This window comes from Camelus ferus, chromosome 20 (assembly GCF_009834535.1).
Source record: "Camelus ferus isolate YT-003-E chromosome 20, BCGSAC_Cfer_1.0, whole genome shotgun sequence".
NCBI classification, from domain to species: domain Eukaryota; kingdom Metazoa; phylum Chordata; class Mammalia; order Artiodactyla; family Camelidae; genus Camelus; species Camelus ferus.
The window spans coordinates 21,674,686-21,691,924 of NC_045715.1; the positions used below are offsets into that span (position 1 = coordinate 21,674,686).

Consider the following 17,239-nt stretch of genomic DNA (forward strand, 5'->3'; position numbering starts at 1 on the left):
GAACCAGAATGTTTGCCATTAAGCAGTCCAGAAAGATCAACTAGAATTCACATGGGCCCATCTGTTAATATTGTACGTAGGAGACTTTCCGTTTTCTTTCCCTTTGATCTAGATCTGATGTTAACTGTACTGTGGCGAAGTATCTACCTCCTTATCCAGTAAAAATATTGGCCAGATTATTTTCCAAAATTCCACTTTGTTTTTCCACTAGCAACTGCCCAGTGATTCCACGTGTACCTAGAATGTTGTTTGTTTAAGTTAAATGATAAAAATATTTTAGCAGTCCTTTTGCTAGTAGTCCACCCTTAGAGACAAATAAGTTTCTACCCTCAAAAAGTAAACTTACTAGTAATTATTCTCCCCAAGTGGGAGAAGGAGTTCTGAGTCAGCTTTGGTAAATGTGTGGGGCAGATTAAAGAAGGGTGCAAATTATTTGCCTTTCATCTCATGGAGACGTAGATTGTGTTTTCCCTTCCCTTAAATCTGGACTCACCCCGTTCTCACTTAGACCATTAGAATATGGTGGAAAGGATGCCACACAAGTTCTGAGGCTAGGTCTAAAGAAGTCTTGCAGCTTTTACTTCCCTCTCTTGGAGGTCCTGAGCCATCAGGTAAGAAGTTTGTCTTCACTGCTGATGGGACCACATAGGCCACATTATAGACCCTGGAACCATATACAGAATTTCTCGTGCCCCAGATAAGTCTCTAGAGGACCCCAGCGACTATCTGACTGAAGCCACATGAGAGACCCTGTGTGAAAACCGCCCAATAAGCTCGATCAACTCCCAGAACTGTGAAAAATCATTAAGTGGCTGCAGTTTTAGCCACTAAGTTTGGCATGAATTGTTACACAGAAATAGATCATGAAATTTGCTGTCTTTCAATGAGTTTTATCTAAAATATCAAATCTACTGTCACAACATCTTTTATAATATCCTCTTTGTATCTTATTAATGCCTGCAGGACCTGTAAGAATGGCATTCTTTTTATTCTAGATGTTAACAATTTGTAGTTTGGATTTGTTTCTTTCTTTCTTCCTTATCAGTCTTGTAGGTTTATCAAAAAAGAAGAAAACCCATGGTTCTGTTGATTTTCTTTAATACACATCTATTTTCATTTGTACTAATTTCCTTATTTTTTTTAATGTTTTTACTTAAATTCACTTTTTCCGGATTCTTAACTTATACTTTCAGATCTCTGATTTTTATATATTTCTTCTTTTATAATATAAGCATTTAAACCTATAAATTTCCCTATAGGGACTGTTTTGGTTTCATAGCACAAGTTTTGAAAATCCATTTTAATATTCCTTTAAAATATTTTCTAATTTATCATCTCATCTTATTTATTTTTCAATAAGCCATGGATTATTTAAAATTGTATTACTCCACTGCTGAAAACTTGGCTATATTCTCAATCTTACTGATTTGTTATTTAATAGGAATGTTGTCAGAGAATATTTTCTGTGTGATTTTAATCCTGTAAAATTTATTGAGCCTTGTTTTGTGGTTACATCATATGGTCTATTTAGTGTATTTTCTTTGTGAAATTTAAGGAGATATATATCCCATAGTTACAGGATGTAGTCTATATATGTCAGTTATAAATGTCAATTTACAAAAGATGGTTGGAGGATTATTCATGTCTGATTTCCTCATTGATGTTTATTTCCACGAAACTATGGAGATGTTTTTCTTCCTTCTGTCTGCCTCCCAAGTTCCCACCCCCCAACCACGAACTCAGCAAAAGTTCTGGGAGGAGACTCAGCTGGCAGGAGAAAGGAGCCATATATTATATTTGAGAACTTTATTGATCTCAATCCACACAAGCCCACAGGATTATTTAAATGTAGCTGTTTCTCCTTGCCCCATCACAATCTCCCTTTTAGGACCAATCTCCCACCCATGTTGATGCTCAGCAGATGACACAGGAGAGGAGAGTGGATACTCATCCCTGCCCATCTAAGCAGAACTTGTCTGTCTCCAGCATTTGGCATTGTACTATTGCTTTGTATCTGTAGCATCTTGAAGTCTTTAAAAATAAGATTTTTTTCCAGTTCATCCATTTAGTTTAACTTATACTATTTTTTCTTGTACTTACAGTGGCAGCGGTGGCCCTTACAACTTTCATCATCCTAACTGGCACTACGATTTTTATATTTTTTTCCCAGCCACATTGATATTGAAAGTTCATTCATTCAAAACTCTGTATATTATTCCCTTGTATGACTGTACCATAATTTATCTGCTTTCCATCTGAAATTTCAGAATGTTTCTTTTCTACTTTTTATGTCATTTGGGGCATGTATGTGAGAATTTATCCAGAGTGTCAACACCTAGGATGGAAGTGCTGGATTATCCAAACTGCCCAGAGGAGTGCCAGTCTGTGCTCACATCACCATACACAACACCCAAATAGCAGCTTGCAACATGCTGTCACTTAACTTATTTTATAGTCTTTTGATGTACAGAGCTTTACAATCAAGACAAATTTATCAGTTTTCCTTTTAGAATTTGAAAGTGTTTTTATTATTCCAAACCCTGGTGCAACAAAAATTCAATTAATGTCTCCTGGGGCTCATGTAGAATGGTTTTTAAGATATAAATGTAAACGCGTATTTTTGTTGTTAATCAAATAGTATTTGCATTTCTAATCATAAAAGATACCACCAAGATGCCACCCGGTCACAATTCTAGTGAATCTTCTAAATCCATGATTTATAAAATAAGCTATTGTATTTGCCAGTGAGAGGGAAGAAATATCTCATCACACTGTTGTTTGAATTTGCATTTTTCTTATTATTGGTGAGTTTAAATAAATATTTCATATTTACAGACTATTGGAATATTCTCTTCTGTTAATAGTCTATATCCTCCACCTAGTTTTCTATGGGATTTTTGTACATTTACTGACTTGTTAGAAATTTTATATGAGAAGACCCAGTGTCTGCCATGTGTTGTAATTATTTTTCCTGAGCTCTAGATATTTCTTTTAATTTTGTTATTTTCTTCATGTAAAACTATAAATTTTTATTCAAATATATTTTTTACTTCATATCTTCTAGATTTTGTCTTGCTTGGAGAAATTTGTTTTTAAAATATTGTTTAACAGGTTTATTGAGATATAATTTACATAGCACAAAATTCTCTCTTCATACATGTAAAATTCAATAATTTCAGTAACTTATTGATGTGTATAAATATCAGTGTAATCTAGTTTTAGAATATTTTCATCACCTCAAAAAATTCCCACCCCCATCCCAAGCTCTGGACACCACTGATCTGCTTTCTGTCTACAAAATTGTCTTTTCTAGATATTTCATGTAAATGGAACCATATGACATGTAGGCTTTTGTGCCTGGCCTCTTTCACTATATAATACTAATTATATTTTGGTAGCATGGTTCATCTTTCTTTTAAATGTGTTTCAAGTGTTCTTTTTTCTTGCTCAATAGTATTCCATTGTATAGACAGGGCACATTTTGTTTATCCATTCTTTGACTGATAGATATTTGGATTGTTTTCAATTTTTATTATTATGACTATACTGCTACGAACATTTGCACTATGTATTTGGGAGGCCATATACTTTCATTTCTCTTGGGTAGATTTCAAGGAAAAAAATTTGCTGGATCATATGGTAAATGTATGTTTAACTTTTTAAGAAACGGCCTGTTTTGCAGAGTAGTTGTAATATGATACACTCCCGTCAGCAATGCATCAGGGTTAGAATGCTTTTTATCTTCCAATGTAATTACAACAATGATGATGGTAGTAATGGAAATCTTATTAACCCCTTATTTATACTGTTTTTATATTTCCATTTTTATTCATCAGAAATCCATTTTGTTGAAAGAAATGAATTTGGGGAAAATCTTATTAACAACTTGAAACTCTGTGTTAAACTAAACAATCTTTTAGGAATCTAATTTTGGACTCTGTTTCACTGCTGTGCATAACTGATAATCCATGCACACAAAAAAGTGCTCATTAAAATAGATGTATAATAGATTTCACTATTTTGTAAAGCTAGTCATTCCTCATTATGTATCTTTTTTCAAATATTTCCCTGGATAATATATTTTTTGTCATAAAATTATGAGTCAGTGTACTAAGTTCTAGAAACAAACAAATAATTCTCCTGCTTCCTTGTTCTTTAAGGGGAGGGAGGGGGAGGCTATGGTTAGCATTTAATACTTAATGCAAAAAATAAAAATCCCACCTTGGATTAATGTTGCCCATCAAGAATCTATCATCCTCCCTGAGGAAATTACAAAAAAAAAAGTCTCATAGTACCAGATACTATAGTTTCCCTTCCCTAAAATCACCCTCTCCTTCCCAATATATCATTTCTTTTGCTCTAAAAAAGATGATTTTGCTCCCTTTCTTTCCATGTGCCTCAGGGGAAGCAGGGTGAACAAAGGTTTGTTGAGATACCATTGTAATCTCACAGTCTGCCTAATGTGTGGGGAAGTGAGCTACTGAAAACACTCTGGGAAAAGTTTAGTTGCTCCTTATTAAAGCACTTGAAAAGAAACAGTTCTCTTTCTCTGCCATTAAGATCATCGGTGATGACACTGCCTGATAAGTTAACCCAGTTTGGAGGTTCCTTAACGTGGTTCTGTATAAGATAATAAGTTAAAAGAAAAAAAAGGCAACTAAATTGGATTTTCTGCTACTAGTAGAATATTCAAATATTCAAATTCACTTAAATATTCATGCCATTCACTTTAAATCTACCTTATAATCTCACATCACAGGTCTCAAAGAGAGTAAGGCTGCAAACCACATGAGAGTAAGGCTGCAATCCTGGGATCAAACAGAATTTGTCCGAAGTATGTATACTGTAGACAGGACTATCAGCTTATCAAACTCCTACAGGATGATAACCTGCTTCCGCAAATAATACACAATTAACATATGCATAAAATAATCTTTGAGTTTGCTTGGAATTAAATAATGGTTGTTTCAGACACTGAAGAAATTGTATTCAAATTACTACTATTTTAAAATAAACTTCTGAACTACTCTTTAGATTTGATTTACAATTCAAGCTGACTCTCCAGATGGAATACAATAGCAGAACCATCTTCTTAACCAACTAGTTACCTCTCTCTGAACCAATGCAACTCCTCTATATTATTGAAGTCTATGGCATTTAGAATTATATACTGATTTAGAATTATACTTCTGTAATGTTTTATGCAAGCTTAAAAAAAAGTTTGATTTACTTTTCTAGCTTATTTCCTATCATACACTTTTTGTCAAGTTTGTCTCACTCATTAGTTTGTTTTTAGTTTTTGTGTATTATCTTTTAAACTTTTGATTTAATTTTTAGATTACATAAAAATATATAAATGTACCTCAAGTTAAAACTGATAAATAAGATATATTCAGAGAAGTCCAGCTTTAATCTCTATCCCCTTGAACCTATTCCCACATTTTGCCCTAAAGGCAACAATTAAAAAAAAAATCTTCTATTGTTTCTATTTACAAATATACGTAAACAACAGAGAGACTGAATGTAGGGGGTAGCTGTATGTTCCTATTCTCCTCCTCTACTTTATTAAACAATGTTGTGTACTGTACACACTCTCCCGCACCTACTGAAAGTGCATTGGGAGATTATTCCAAGCAGGATATTTTCTTCCCCAGCCGCAGAGTACTTCATTGTTTGGATGTACATCACTGTATTTGTATAATTTCCTTTGTTTCCCAGCATTGTTTCTTATTTCTGCTAAGGTAAGACACATACAAATTTTCCTGTTGACAGAGAGTAAGCTTGTGACAGAAACTGGAGGATCTCTGAAATGTATCTTATGGACTAGACTTGTAGCTTTGTCCTGATGGCCTTCTGAGACCTATTTATGCAGGAGAATGCATGCTAAGGCAAAGAGTCAGCATGTCACTGACATTTATCTGAGAGAAAAATGATTGAAGTGTTATAGCGTAATAAAAGAATAGTTTAAGAAATCCCCAGATTTAGACATTCCTTTAGAAAAAAAAAGGTGAAAGAAAAAATAGCATGATTTGCTCTTTATTTCTCAAAATAAAAGTATTGAAAGCATCACATCCTCACAAGGTATCCATATTTCTTATATTTGTTGTCTTATTTCTGTACCCCATTGTGTAAAGGAACGTGTCTTTGAAATGCAAAGATGTAAAAGACCATCATGATATGGGTTCATTAGGGCTTTCTCCTTGCTCGGGAAAATACGCCTATGACAGGATGCAGAAAGCCCAAGAGAAAAGCAGGGAAGGAAGGAAGGAAACTTTCCAGTTTCAGTTCTGTGATGCAATTTGTCCCTTTTTCTTCCTACTTCTTTCCTTGAAGCTGTATGAAGCAGATGATTTTCACTCCATATTTATTTGAGAAAAACTTTATAGGTAACGTGGGCAGAATGAGATCAGATGCACAAGAGGCAGTAAAGGTTGAAAACCTTTAAAGAGGACCAGGAAAGAATGAAGATAAGGTATTGCAATCAATATTGGGGGTTCCCAGGTCAAGGGCAGGCTGAGGAAGCCATCAGGGAGGACATTTTCTGCAGGGTCACGAACCAGGAGCAAAGCAGATCCTGAGAAAACACTCTCTTTGAGGAAGAATAAGAGCTAATCAGAAAATTTTTTCATGCTGCAAAGAAGCTGGGACAGAAGGTTCTTCCTTAAGTGTCACCATCTTTACTTCAGCTCAGGAGTCCTGCAGAAGACAGAGTACAGTGTTGCTTCCAGACATAACTCTACAAGTAACACTTTTTTCCCTCCTTTCTCAGGGACTCATGTTTAAACACTGCAATGAGAAGGGGGAAAAAATTCTTAAGTCTCCTGAGCCAAGGCTAATTTAGAGCACAGGCCTTTTGCTTAGTGGTAAGAAGAAATTTTAATGTAAACTGCTTGAACAGAGGTCACATCAAAGTCTTTCACATTATTTCTGTCTCCTGTCTCGTAACCCCTACAATCTGTGCTAGGGAAACTGACTATGACTCAAAAAGAGAATTAAAGAGCATACCTGTAGGCTGAAGTCCAGAGTGTCCTGGGAAAGAGAAGTAAAGATATATACTTAAATATAGTGAAATAAATTCTCCCTAAACACAATGTCCCCAGCCCCAGGCCCCCACCTGAGATTTCTCTAACACCACATCCACATCACATGATGGTGCCAGGGTAGACATGAGGGCAAACACTGAGAGCATGTGACCCATGAAGTTTCTGTCACACAAATCCAGTGTCATTTCATTAGCCTTGTGTCTCTTCTTGCATTTGCCCCAGGATCTCCAGGAAATTGAGGTCAATTGGGGAAATAAAGGCTTTAGATGGAACCATTGATATACAGAGAACTAACTGAGCAAAACCATATTTTTTTTTTCCCTCTAAACACTCTACAGGGAATTTCAGCTGCCAACAGGTTCCTTACCTTTTTGGTTCCTGAAGTAGATGAACAGCCCCACCCCAAGGAAGAGCAGACCCAGAACGAAGCCCCCGATTCCACTCAGCATCTTGCTCTGAGCAGATTCAGACTGTGCCCCTGAGAAAAGAAGTTAGTTTTAGTGATTTTTATCCCAAATCCAGCTTTCCTAATTGATAATCTGTGATCAAGAGCTTTGAGATTGGGGTAAGAAGTCTGCACTTGAAAAAATAGAATGATTGACCATTTCTGGATGAGAGATTTAAAAATTACACTGAGTAGCTACACGGTTCTGGCATTGAATTCACTTAAATATTGCAGCCCTGACATAAGGCCACACGACTTCAACATCTGATGAATGAGGAGCCTGGGATAGAATGATGTTAAGTAGTTGGTCTAGGATGACAGAGCTAATAAAAGGCAGAGCTGAGACTGGACTCCCCTCATGTCAGGAAGGTCCCTACATTGGAGAGGATGTGTCCCTTCTCAGATCACGATGAACTCAGAGCAACAGTGTCAGAAGCACAAGTCCAGCCTTAGGTGGAAGGCAAGACTATGACCCAAAATATCACGGGAAGGCTCAAAATAGGGACATCTCTTCTCTGTTTGCCAGGTAGAATTGCCTCCCCAGGGGGCATAGGTATTTGTAAGACCTATCAGGGGACATCTGTAAACTATCAGAGGATTTCTGTCACAGGCTATCACAGGGCTCCCCCAGGAACCTGTGCTGAAGGAGAGGAGAACGTGGAGCAAATGAGTACATGGTGCGGGGAGAGGAGGAACCTGACACTCAGGGGGAGGCAAGTCCCTCCTTGCGGGGGGAGAGGAACACATGAGGTCACAAAGCTTCTCACTCCATTCCACTGTGACAGGGCGCGTCCAGCTTGGGTGCTCCACTCGGCAGGTGTAGACCTCCCCACTCTGAGGAACCGTTTCAAGCATCACCATGGTCTGGAAGGTCCAGTCTCCATTAGGGATCAGACCTGTGGAGACCACCCCAGCCTCCTCTTCCTGGCCATTCCGGAACCACCTGACTTCAATGTGGCCTGGATAGAAGCCCGTCACAGAGCAGACCAGGAGGTTGTGGTGCTGCAGGGGCTGGGGCTTCACAGGATACACGGTCACCGTGGGCTCCACTAGGAGAGACAAGGTGGAGGCAATGAGTGAGGAAGACAGTTAATTCTCCTTGGTTGACTGACTTTCTGTATCTAGTCCCCTGTTCCAGACTACAGTCCCAGGCAGGCCTCCCTCAAAGCTGGCCATGTAGCCCAATAGAAGTTAGTGACATGAGCCTTTAATTTAAGCCTTAGAACATGGGCCCATTAGATTTGAGAGATATTGGGAAATTTTGTGTGTAGTTTCCCACCCTCCCCCCCCAATAACTTGAAACAGTTATTCATTGCTGAACTGAAGTGCTTACAAACCTTTGCAAAGTACATAGTATATTAATTAAAAGTATGATTTCTGAAGCCAAACTACCTGGGCCCAAATTAAACACTGCCTCTTACTGATTAATTCTGGGAGTATATTCACATTCCTCTGTGCCTCAGCTTTCTCATCTATAAAGGGGATAAGTATACTAACTTACCTCTTACGGCTAAGTGAGAATTAAAGCACCTAAAGCATATAAAACACTGAGAGGAATTTAGGTCTCAATATATGTTTGCTCTTACTATCCTTGTTGAACTGGAGAAAAAACAGACTCAAAGCTGTGTGTACAAATTGGGGAATAGCAGTGGGTAGGTGTATGAAACATGAGAAAGCTGTCTCCATGCACTCACACCTCAGAAATGGTTCTACTCTGGGAATAAGAAAAGACCACAGGTGATTTTCCTAACCCTATGAGTTGAATCTCAAGAAAAGTTTGAGTCTTGAAGGAGAGGGAAATGAGGAAGGAAATCATTTTTTTAAATTCTTATAATTAGACTCCACTGATCAATCTGTCTCCTTTGAAAACAAGTGTATCTACTATTGGAATCAGTATCATTTTACAGTTATCTCTTCTTAAGCTAACATTTGAGTTCAAGGCAGAATATTAATATGTGTGTGCTTACTGTCTGAGATAATCCTTGACACTACCAGCCTGAATAAATACATTTTTTAAAAAGAAGTAACTTGGAAAAAAAAAACAAAAAACACTTACAATATCATGAAATGATAGAATTAAGATTAATGGAAATTATTCCTAACAATTCTGCAGTACATTTCATAAAATAGAAATGTTTACATTTCTAAAATGGAAAATAATGAACTGAATCAAAATAGAAAGCACAAACTGGAGAACTGCTGAATCAAATATCAACAGTATTCATTTTACTGTACAGAGAACTCATACATTCACTGAGAAAAACCCCAGGACCCCACAGGTAACAGGCAATAGACAGTTCTGAGAACAGTAACAACAACTAGCCAATAACTATGTGAAAAACTTCAAGAATCTTAGAAATTAAAGAATTAGAAATTTTAAAATGTAAATTTCCAGCTGAGTACTTGACATTTGTTAGACAAATAGGTCTAACAAAGGGAAATATGAGGTTAATTGTTACAAGTATAAAAAAGAATCATATGTAACCACTCAAATACTATTAGCATTATAAAAATGGTAACACCAGCATATTAAGTAACAAAATCATAATTCAAAAAGTTGATTTCAAAATCATTAATTATGTAAAATATATACGCTAAGGAAAAAGTAGCAATAAATTTAGATCTAAAAGAAGCCTTAGATCAGAAGTGCCTCAGAGGTTCCCCTTCCCCACCTCTCAAAAATCAGTCTGATGCTTTCGTTTTCAATTAATTGTGGATACAGACACAGGCACACTAGTCTCAGGGGTTTCAGGAGGAAAGGGGTATGTGCCAAGAGCAGTTTGTGACTCTTGTCCTCACAGTCTCCCAATTCTTTTACATTCCTCCCCTCCCCTCCCCTAAACCTTCCCCCAATCACAGACACCAGGAAGCCCCTGCATCTCTAACCACCTTCCCCGTCAGGGTTTCCTCCCCTTCCCCTCCCCCAACTGCGCGCAGAGGAGGCCAGGAGCCTCCCTCCAGCCCCTCCCCCACCACAGCCCCCTCCCTCACGGTCCTCTCAGACCCCGGCCCCCAACCCCCACCACACAAACTCTCCCTTCTCACACTCACATGGACAAAATCTCAGTGTCTCCCCTGCAGCACTATCACAGGACCCCCCCAACTTGTACTCACTCACATCCTACGCTCACCTAGCGCTGTCAGTTCTCTCTCTCTCTCCCTCTCCCTCTCCCTCTCTCCCTCTCCCTCTCTCTCCCTCTCTCTCCCTCTCTCACACACACCCACACACACCCCGTCCCCTCCCCTGGCCGCCCCCCGCCGCGCTCACCTCGCCGCTGCACCGTGAAGCTCTCAACAACCCCGTAGTTGTGTCTGCAGTACGTGTCCACCGCGGCCCGCGTCTGCTCCAGGACGTCCTTCCGGCTGTTGAAGTCCTCGGCAATCCCCCGTCCCAGCTCGGTCACCGCCCGATACTCCCCGCCCTGCTCCCCCCAGTCGCTGTCGAAGCGCAACAACTCTTCTAGGTTATAGAAGTATCTGTCCAGGAACTGCACCCGCTCCGTCCCGTTGGAGAAATGACACTCGGACTTCGCCTGTACCATGAAACGTGCTGTGTGGACAGGAAAGAGTCAGTCACCTGGGCGGCTCGGGGGAAGACTGAAGCCCGCGGCCACCAGTGCCCGAAGCTCCGGCGGTGGGAGTGGGGGCGGGACACTAGGACCCCCTGAGGGGCTCCACAAGCACCCCAACTACTAGCACCTCACGGGCTTTTCTTTCTCTGCCCGCTGCAGACGGAGACTGGAGGGGTGAGGAGGGCCGGACGAGGGGCAGAGGAAATCTCCCTTGTCCAGAGCCTCTGGCTCCGCGCTTCCACTCCCTGCTCCTGCGCTTGGCTGGAACCCTTCAACCAAAGCCGGACAAGGATCTGCCCCATCACCTCCTCCTAGAAATCTCCACTGGAAAGACACCCTTCTCTCGTCTTCCCTCCCCCCACCCCAGCTCAGTAGCTGTTCCTTAAACATGTCCACCTCATTGCCTGAAAGCTTGGGTAGGGCTGACCTGGCCAGGCCCATCTTACCCACTGGGAGACCAAAGAAGGAAAAAACAGGTATCTCCCTTCTACTTTTAGAGTTTGAAATTTAGGGAAATTAAAATGAGCTGAGGGGAATAAAGGGGTGGGTGTATATGTTTGGGGTAAAAGAGAGGCACATTTCAGGTAAACATAATACCATACAAACGCTTAAAAGAGTTGATGAACTTACTCAAGAAACCAGAGAAAACATTTCCGTGAAGCACAGAGAGTGGAAGGGAGGAGGGTAAAAGAGTAGACTGGAGACATCACATGGAGCCTGGTACTGAAAAGCCTTAGAGATGATGTTAGGATTTTGACTTTATACTAAATATAATGAGAACTATGAAAGAGTTTTAAGGAGATTAAAACCATAAACCCAATAGGGACACAATTCCTTTTCTGCATTTCCAAATAAAGAAAGCTCAGAAGACCAGGTTTGTTTAAAAAAATTTTTTTTCCAGCAAAATAAATTTGTTCAGGACCAAGGCTTATTTATTTCTTTAACTCACCAACCAATTACAAAAACATATAAGTTATCCACACATTCTTTTCTTTCTTAATTTCTCTGCCACTGGTCCACTACTTATCCATAGTAGTGAACTACAGCAATGGACATTTTATTCCCATTCAAAGCTCCAACTAATTCATTTTTTAACTTTGCTCCTACACCCAATAATGCCAGCAGGCATCAAACTACAAGCCTTGGTCAAATGTAGAACTCTCATTTCTGTAGTCAAGTCCCCTCAGAAGGAGAAAAAGTAAGAAAAAGATGGCATTCTCATAAAGTCAATTTACAAAAAATGAGCAGGTCCCCAGACTTTGAGTAGAGACATTCACTTAGAAATGATGGCAGAGAGGAGGGCACTCTGGATCAGACCAGGTCTACCTTATTATTCAGAAATTCTCTAATAGCTTCTTGACATGACAACATTAAAAAATAAAAATTCATGAAGTTATTTTTCACTGTAGCTTGTATAGTTAGCACCGTTACTCCAGCTCATGTACCGAAATTCAGGTTGTCAGATTTAGTAAATAAAAACATTGGATTCCCAGATAAATTTGGATTTCAGATCAATTGTTGTTGTTGAGCTGAAATTTAAATTTAACTGGATCCTGTAGTTTATTGGACAACTCTTCCCCAACTTGCTAATAAAATTGGAGAGGAAGGAATACATTTAAGACTTCTTTTTATCTTCCTTAGAAATGGATATTATATACTGAAATTCATAGTTACTACAAAAGGATTTGATGACCCATGCTGATAGAGACCAGTTTGTTCTGTTCATCACTCCATCCTCATCAGCTCAGGGAATAACTGGTGTATTCTAGGTCACTAATAATCATTGACTGCACAAATGATTTTTTTTTTTTTTTGCATAGCCAGTCACCTCGGCAAACAAGGACACTCTAGTGCGTCCTTGCTGATGAATGAACACATCTGGTTCTCGAGTCCTCCAGCTTCTCTTCAGTCTCCTTTATTCTTACACTTTAGGTCCAGCTGAATTTCTGATTCTAGGGCACAGTCTTCCCCTGATTTCATCTACTCAGTGTGGCATCTGTAATCCATTCCTCACGCTGCTCCCTTCTCTCTTCAATTGGTCCAATCCAGTTCCTGTCTTGTGTGTACCACTTACTGTAAATGTCGATCCACCAAACCCAGTGCTCACTTCTCTATCACGTTCTCACTTCACCCACTTCTTAGTGGTGCTCATCACAAGTGGTCACTCCCTCCCTCCTTGAAAAATCTACTTTCCTTCACTTCCATGCATCACATTCTCCTGGCTTTTCTCAACATCCCTGGTACCCTTTTCTGGTCCCCTTTACTGACTCATTGACTCTTGGTCCTCTGACTAAGACCTTTGCCCTCTTTTTGTCATCTACACAATCTCTCTCTCCTTATGAAATCTCTTCTACTTTCCTGGATTCTAATCCAGTACATGTGTCAATGACCCAGACATACATACCTCCAGCCCTCACCTCCCCCTGAATTCCAGTCTTATATATTCAACTGGCCTCTTGACAGCTTCACATACATGTTAATAAATTATTTCCACTTAATGTAAACAAATCATTATTTCTAACCAGCCACTTCAAATTATTTTCTTCCACAACTTTTCCTATCCCAGTAAACAGCACCATCAAGTTTATTTCAGTTATTCAAGACAAAGTCCTGAGGGATAAAGTTGATTTGCTCCCTCTTCCCCTCATTAACAAGTTACTCAACACTATCCCAAATCTCCTCACTTTATCACTACTACTGTCTCTGTCACTAAACACTAAATAAGGCCACAAGTATGTCTTCCCTGGAGAATTTTAATATGATCCTGAGTGGTGCCCCTGACCACTGATGAATCCTTCTATCCAGTCTCCACATGGTAACTAGAATTATTATTTTTTCTCTGATAAGTACAAAAGTGACTTTCCTTGTAACCCTTCAGTAGCTTCATGTATTTTTTAAAACAAGATTCAGATTTTTCACCATGCCCATCAGGGTCTAATATAATTTGTTTCCTGAATTCCTTTTCAACCTTATCTTATTCCACCTGCCAACTTGCTTGCTCTGCTTTAGTCACTCTACTAGCCTCCTTTCTGTCCCTTAAACACAGCAAAGATTTTCCCACAGTGTCCTTTCCCTGTTCTGGGACATCCTTCACATGCCTGGCTTTCCAATGTTTATATTTCAACTAAATGTCACTTTCACTAGCCACTTGAACTCAAGTCCAGGTGAATACAATTCTCTCTGTCCATAACCCTGATACATTTTTTTTCAGAGCATTTATTGCTCTCTGAAATGTTTTTCTTTGTTAAATATTTTTGGGTTGTTATCTTTGTCTCCTGTCATTAATTTCATGATAGTAGGGGACTGCTACCTTATCCAAATAGAATTCTCTGAGCCTAGAACAGAACCCAATATATAATAGTTTTTCAAAAAAGAAAATTTGGTTTGAACAAATAAACCCAGAGTTTCGAAAATTGATTTTTGTGAGAATCTTGGAAAGCAAGAGAGGGCTCCAGCTGTCACACTCTTTTATTCCGGTGACACTACGTAACATCCCTTCTACTTGCTGTGACAAATTCAGACAAACTTCTTCTCTGTCCTCCTACTAGTTGTAAGAAACATTCACAGTTTAGAAAAAGGTGATTTTAAGAAAAAAGGAAATTTTCATTAAGTTTCATCTCATCTGGATTGTTACAGTGCTGAAGGTCTGTGCAAATCTGGGGTATTTTCAGCAATGGTGATGACATAACTGAGTAGGAATAGGGAAGAACTGAAAAAAGAAGTAACCAAACAGAGCTAATTAAAGAACAGAGAGGGCATGATGAATGAACCTATGAAATTTGGGGCCAGACTCCAGGAGGCCAATGAGCTCCCTTGACTTGCTTATTGAATTTCAGCCCTATGGGATGGAAACAACCACACTCTCTGTACCTTGCTCAAAAATTATGGTTTGCCATATGAAATTGCTGGTATTTGACTACTTTTGACTTACAAAAGCAGAATTTTATATAGTTTATCCTCTACTAGTTGAGTCTCTTCTCATGGGCTCAGGCCAGAGAATGGGGAGATGTAGGAGAAACATTGTATAGAAAGATTCAAAATAGATTCATAGTGAACATTAACCTGTGTCAAGTTTTCAGAGAATGTGTAACTTCTTTCAGCATCATTGAACATTCCCTAGGTGTTCCTTACCTACTGGGTGATTCCAGATACTAAGGATCTCTACTTAAGCTTTAGGGTGTTTCCCACAGAAGAAAGAGAGAAAACTAGCCCCAGCTTCTGTCAGAGAACCTCCAGTACAGGGATGTAACCCTTATAAACATTGGGGTTCAGGAGAAAGGAAAAGATTTAATGGGGAGAGACTCTTTGATACATTCTCATGTATTAGGGAGAGACACCAACAAAATAAATCTTATTGATGAAATAACAGGATTTTCTAGGAGAGATCTTTCTAAGTCCTCTTGATTCCCCAGAAAATTTTTGGCTAAACTTCCCCTTTTTTTGGCATGATTCAACATAATAAAGGAAACTGACATTTTGACATTCTCATTTATAAATCTTCTTAAGACCCCAAAGGAATGGGATGCAAAGCTGGAATGGTTTTACTGGAAGAGAGTTGAAAATAAATGGTTCATATATATGGAGGCAACTTACACAACTTTCATAAACAGTCCAAGCACCCAGGCTCCCTTATTGTGGAAAGAATTGAGCATCCTTACAATAAAGATAGTTGGTCACTGAAGAAAATGTCCGGTTTTTTAAGGGACATGGCCTGGACACAGTGACAAAGCTAACTCCTTTCCTTTCCCCACCCCACAAGAGCTCAAAATATGCACTTACGTTGGGTGTCCTTGGTCCAAACCAGGGAAGGGCTCAGCACCATCAGTATCACTGTCAGAGCTGCCATCCAGGAGCCTCCAGAGAAATACAGACACACCATGCTGGAGATCAGGAGAAGATAGCGTGTGATGGGAGCAGGCAGGTCCCACTCAAATGGGCACTGTGACCCTCCTCCAATCCACATCCAAATAATACCAGCCAAGGAACTCTGTATTTGCTCCTGGATTGGGTGAGCTCAGTGTTAGGTAACCAATCAACATCAGAGATGAGTAGCATCATCAGTTGCTGGTCAGAGATTCAGTATGAAGGTCCTCTTCATAAACTTAGAATTTCCTCCATTAAAAGAATTGTTTTAATTGAGTACTTTAAAGATTTGATCCAGTTGCATCTGAAATATTTTAATTGGGCCCCTATTGTGAGCCAGCTCTGTGCTGGTCAGTGATGTGTACAGAAGTTTGACTCTTTTATGAGCATGCTTTACTCTCACTTTGAGACAGAGCTGGTCTGACAAGTGTGTGTGTCAGTAGATAAAGGAGTGGAAAGAAAATAATTGCAAGTTACAAGATCTTTAATCTGGTCCTATTTGCACCATAACTTAGTGCTGTAGTTTAGGGAAAATTACTTAACCTCTCACAGTTGAAAATAAGGCACTTCAATCTTTCAGATATTTCAATATTGTGATTCTGTGGACACCTCAAGAAACAGCATTCTCTGGCAACTGATGACGTGACAGAATTACAGCTGTTCATTGGAGAGTTAAGTCTGTAATCTCCTGACAGGTCGGGATGTCTCTGATAAACTGAAGGAAATGTACAGTTAGTCAACAAATTAACCTGAGTGAAAAGGTTTTTCAGGTTTGTTCCTGATGCTGTCACTGAATTTACTGGAACCTCCAGAAAACACATAGACAAAGGGGCTTACTGAAGGTGATCTGTGTAGGATGGAGGGCCTTGAGGGTACCTTTGTAGAGCACGTAACCTAACAATGTGTGAAGGACTACTGTCCAAAGTATGCAGGGGCTGGGTGGTCAATAAAGGATCAAAATCAGCCTGTGGCACAACTCTGCTTTAGAATAATTAATATTTTATATGAAAAAGTGTTCAATCCCTTACTCCTGGTTCCAATTTCAATTTTCACATTTCATTGGGGATGTGACTCCTTATTATTCATCTTCTTTTGCTTTATCCTTAGAAAAGACTAAGAAAATTTTGCTAATGAATGTATTATAGAATGTTCAGGAAATAGAACACTATGGAAAAACTATGAGTTACATCCCTTGATATAATCATATGACTTAAAATATGTAATTCTATGTCTAGGTAATTATTACAGATTAATTTAATGTCAGTGTAATATCTCAAATTTAAAGTGGACCTTAAAGGTCAACAATTATTCTAAAT

The 17,239-nt window shown here is 39.1% G+C and overlaps 1 protein-coding gene across 1 annotated transcript; it reads right to left on the reverse strand.

Annotated features, from left to right (window-relative positions):
* Positions 1–6,020: 6,020 nt before the first annotated feature.
* Positions 6,021–16,017, reverse strand: LOC102518654 (DLA class II histocompatibility antigen, DR-1 beta chain-like). The gene is made up of 6 exons (XM_032462773.1): positions 15,840–16,017; positions 10,757–11,038; positions 8,256–8,537; positions 7,411–7,521; positions 7,006–7,029; positions 6,021–6,696 (listed from the first exon to the last, which is right to left on the reverse strand). The coding sequence occupies exons 1-6, from the start codon at positions 15,937–15,939 to the stop codon at positions 6,683–6,685; spliced, it is 813 nt and encodes a 270-aa protein (XP_032318664.1). The 5' UTR covers positions 15,940–16,017; the 3' UTR covers positions 6,021–6,682.
* Positions 16,018–17,239: the final 1,222 nt, after the last annotated feature.